Below are 4,482 nucleotides of genomic sequence, written 5' to 3' on the forward strand. Positions count from 1 at the left end.
GGTTGAAAGGCAGCGAGCGTGGGAGCAACAAATGGGCCGGTCATTTACTGTAGTAAGCACGACGAAAACCCTTCAGCGGGCCGGGCATGCATCTCTCTGTAGGCGAGATATATACCTACCCCTAAAAAAAGGGCGAGATATATACCTGGCGCGTGATAAGTGCCGGTTAGGAGGTCTCTAAGGGATTGGCAGTGAAGTCGCTTCTGTCACGGCTTGACGAGCCGCGTGACGGTGTGGGTAGACTGAAGCCGGTCTCCCGCATCAAAGGCACCGCAACTACGGCGACGTGTTCCCCGGGCCGGATAGGAGGGCAGCAGGGGGACTCTGAAATGACACGGAGGAGCATCGGCTTCCCTTTGTGCACGCCATTCTAGGCCGTCGTCCAAAAACACTTTGAACTCGGGTTAGTCTGTCAGATAATAATCAACGAAAACAGATGATAGACCTCCTAACATTTCTACCGGTGCTGACGCAGTCCGCAAGTCTACGAGAGCCTTCAAGAATACTACGTATGTACGACCTAGAATGTTCCAAGGATACAAAGCCTTTTTTGAATAATAGAATGTGCCGCAAACATTAATTTATATTTCAAAACAATTCATGCCACACCATATATGATCACTAGAAAAGAGTGTTGCACAAGCTTGATGGATTCGTGAAATTTTCAAGCTAAATGCAGAAGAGGTAAAAGTACCATGTGATTATGTTCTGGAGGCACAATATCTGTTGCACTTAAACTATTAAAAGGATGATACAGTGCCTACAGTGAAGGGCAAGAGAGGCATTACCATGAGGAAAATCAGTAGAGGGATCTCGGACCAATAACATCAATGAGCAAGACACTGCAGATGCAAGAAAATCATTTGTTTGAAATAGAGCATTCTGAATTAAGTTGTTCTCGATTCACAGCCTTTCTGTTTACAACGCAACGGCTTACTGAAGAAATCGCATTCGAAATATCTGTAGATCGTAAAGTTTACGGCTTCAGATACTGAAATTTGCATATATAACGCTTAACGCCCCTCTACTGCTGTGATACTCACTGCATTCACAGAGTTTTCCCTTGATTCTTCAGTTTCGAAATTCTGTAGAGCAAAAAATGCAGGCTGCTTTGGTGCTGGGAGCAACGCACTTTCATTCTCCAGCATAAAAGTAACCGATGACATGAGTGGCCTATCATCCGGACGGTCTTGAACACACAAGAGACCGACTTGAATACACCGTACAACCTCATGAAGTGAATAACTCTCAGCAAACGAAGAGTGCACCAGTTCTGTTGCTTTTCCATCTGCCCATAGTCTCCATGCCTGAGCCAATAGAACCAACTGATGAGCAAGTTACAATGTTTGACATATTAAAATTCTGTTCATTTCTTTATACTTACATAAGTTGTGAGGCTAACAAAGTTCTCTACTAGTTGCGATGAGGTGATCTTCAAGCCACTTACAATCTCCAAGAGAAGAACACCGAAGCTATACGTGTCGGATTTTACAGAAAAGGCACCTCCCATAACATATTCAGGCGACATGTAACCACTGTTTAGGCAATTTTAAAAACAAATGTATAAAAAAAATTGCGGGAAAAAAACAAATGTATAATATGGGATAACTAGACAATAGAAATTGGAATATTGAAAGGTGGCCAGTTGCTTGAATTACTTACTATGTCCCAACAACCCGGGTAGTTTTTGCTTCTTGTTTGTTTCCACCAAAGATCCTTGCCATACCGAAATCTGATATTTTGGGAGTCATTTCGGAATCCAACAAGATGTTGCTTGGTTTGAGATCTCTGTGAATTATAGTTAATCTTGAATCTTGATGGAGATAAAGAAGACCTCTAGCCACCCCTTTAATTATTTGGAAGCGTGTAGGCCAATCAAGCACATATTGTCTTGTATCATCTCCAAAGATGAATAATACACGAAGTATATTATCATTAGTGATCTGTGATATCATTTTGGCTAATCGAAAACTTGTAATATGTATCAGAAGTCTGCACATACCAAAAAGGAAGGCGTCCAAGCTTTTGTTTGGTAAATATTCATATATAAGTAACCTCTCATCCCCAAAAATACAGCAACCAAGAAGTCTAACAAGGTTTTTGTGCTGCAATTTGGCAATCAGAATTATCTCATTTCTGAACTCCTGTATCCCTTGCCCAGAACCCTTACTAAGTCTCTTGATAGCAACTTCATTGTCCCCTTGAAGGATTCCCTGCATGATTGCATCATCCTAAATTGTGAAACAATGATAGCAATTTTTTTCATAGATAAAAGTGTTCTTTAAAAACAGAGTATTTCCTACTAAAATCGTGGATGCAAAGCGTTTTGTTACCTTGTAAACTTTGCCGAAACCTCCACTTCCGATTTGTTTAGAGTCAGAGAAATTATTGGTTGCAGTGGAAATATCTTCAAAGCTAACAAAAGGGAAGTCCACATGTTCACCTCCAATCTCATTAGACGAGCTAAGGTAACCTAGCATTGCTCCATTGTGGATTCCATACTTCTTTCGTTTGCTTGCTAAAGATCAATACATTGTTATTAACACTCACAAAATGAGGCGCAATTTTGAAAACGAGGGGCATTTTTTTATTATACCTCTGTATTTGAATATCCCGACAAGGAGGCATGCGAGTATCAACACGCAAGCCATGGTTGGGACTACAATTTTTACCAATTTGCTATTATTTCGAACTGCAAAAGAATCATGTATAAATTTAGCACATCGCTCTTTTTGAAGCGAAAATAATTTACAGAACCATGAGTGATCCGTGGACTGAATAAATGTGTTACCATGAGTATGTTGCATTATGCTCGTATAGAATAATTATATATCTACTGCTTACCCCCACACCAAATTATTGGAGGCAAAAAAGTATTTAGCGGTTACTGCTATACTGTTAAGTTCGTGTATTTAGTAGATGCCCCACGATTAAATGTTGGTGTTGATTTGATAACATTAAGTGCCAAGATAATAAAAGGTTAGAATGGAGTGGTGCATACCAGGAGAGTTGGCAAGCCGAAGATACAGGTTATCGTCATAGTTGCTATACTTCCCTGTGTCGACAAGCTCCCCTGTCCAAAGCAAGCACCTTGACTGGTCGGCCATAGCGCCGTTACTGCTCAAGTTTGTGTAGGAGTAAGCTGTACATGAGCAATTGTTGCTGCAGTCGGTCGTGCATTCGTCAAAGCTTCTGTTGAGGACATGTAAAAACTTGTCAGGGGCCTTCATCCTAGGCAAGGGCACGAAATGACTTGGCTTGCCGCATTTCAGTGCCTTGGTTCTTCTACATCCGCTCGAAAAGTTAAGACCAGCGGGTTCAAACCCATCGAGACAACGGCATGTTGCGACAGTCCCCATGCTGTCGCAATAGCCGAATGGGCCACATGAAGCATAGAGGTCACAGCTGCTAGCGGGGTGCTCGGTGACGGTCGCCCAAGATGAGCGGTTATTCCAGATAAGAAACCTGAACACGCCCATGTAGTCAAGCATAAGGCGTGAATAAGGTGAACCCTCATAGACGAGGAATTTATAGTAGAACCCGTCCCCTGTTCCAGTAACAACTTCGGTGAAGATTGTGTTCTGGTATATGCCACTGCCGACCGACTCATTATTTAGCATACTGAGGCGGCAGTAGGGCATGGTCCCCTGCCAAATGACGAACTGAAGGTTCGATTTGGGGTCAAGGCCCAAAGAAAAATCTCCAGTGGATGGGTCAATGGGCCCCTTCCAAGCAATTAGGCGTCTGACAACACGAGCCCTCTTGCTCAGGTAGATCCTCATACCGGGGAGAATGGTGTCTGTCGGGTAATCAAAACTCTGCCATATGGATGTGCCATTTGGAGACTGGAGGACAAAGTTCCCCGACGAACGCAGCACCGCAGTAACTCCCACGCCCGTGATGCCGCTCTTCACCACCCAACGAGTGTGACCTTGGGAGTCAGACAACACCAGGTCGGAATTGTTGGTGATGGCGAGCATCGGAGATGAAGTTGCGGCGATTGGATAGTCGCGGTTGGCGGTCCATACAACGGTGCGGCCAGGGATGCTGTTGTACCATATGCCAAGGTACAAGCTTGTGTTGGAGCTGTTCGGGGAGAAGAAGCCGAGCGCAAAGTCCCCGCCCTTGGAGACGAGCATGTCGCCGGCGGAGAGCGGTTTTGCATCTGTGAGCTGGTCATCGGATTGGCAGAGTGAACTCAGCAATGGGAGGATCAAAATTGGAACACAAGAAGTGCCCCTAAAGGCCATCTTCCACATCTTCCAGCAAGAAACCAGCAAGAAACTGATTGAGGGGTATGTGGTTCTTCAGACCAGTCCGGCTGCAGAGATGGAATTGGAAGATAAACTAGAAACTGGACAACCCATCGCATAGCTACAAGGGAGTAGTAATATTGTAGGCCAAGAAAGCAGGAGACCTGACTCCAAAGTCTCCCAAGGTCGCCGCACGCGCAAAGAAAAATGGCTGCCAGGCTTTCAGATT

The 4,482-nt window shown here is 44.2% G+C and overlaps 1 protein-coding gene across 2 annotated transcripts; it reads right to left on the minus strand.

Annotated features, from left to right (window-relative positions):
• Positions 1-849: 849 nt before the first annotated feature.
• On the minus strand, positions 850-4,482 carry LOC109744781 (G-type lectin S-receptor-like serine/threonine-protein kinase B120). Of its 2 annotated transcripts, none has more exons than XM_020303928.3 (7): positions 3,002-4,482; positions 2,597-2,692; positions 2,334-2,518; positions 2,003-2,213; positions 1,663-1,900; positions 1,385-1,535; positions 850-1,307 (listed from the first exon to the last, which is right to left on the minus strand). In XM_020303928.3, exons 1-7 carry the CDS (start codon positions 4,257-4,259, stop codon positions 1,014-1,016), a joined length of 2,433 nt encoding a protein of 810 aa, XP_020159517.1. In that variant the 5' UTR covers positions 4,260-4,482; the 3' UTR covers positions 850-1,013. The 2 variants fall into 2 exon arrangements, with proteins under 2 accessions (XP_020159517.1, XP_020159521.1); XM_020303932.3 differs by having other exon boundaries at positions 1,448-1,535; positions 3,002-4,466.

The sequence above is a fragment of the Aegilops tauschii genome, chromosome 2, assembly GCF_002575655.3.
Source record: "Aegilops tauschii subsp. strangulata cultivar AL8/78 chromosome 2, Aet v6.0, whole genome shotgun sequence".
Taxonomy (NCBI): Eukaryota; Viridiplantae; Streptophyta; class Magnoliopsida; order Poales; family Poaceae; genus Aegilops; species Aegilops tauschii.

Excerpts from the sequence above, each read along its gene's own strand:
- LOC109744781 (XM_020303928.3), bottom strand. The coding sequence starts at position 4,259 with ATGTGGAAGATGGCCTTTAGGGGCACTTCTTGTGTTCCAATTTTGATC. Across the intron at positions 2,519-2,596 it reads CGGGATATTCAAATACAGAG|CAAGCAAACGAAAGAAGTAT; the intron begins GTATAATAAAAA and ends ATTGATCTTTAG. Across the intron at positions 1,308-1,384 it reads TTGTTAGCCTCACAACTTAT|GCATGGAGACTATGGGCAGA; the intron begins GTAAGTATAAAG and ends CTATTGGCTCAG.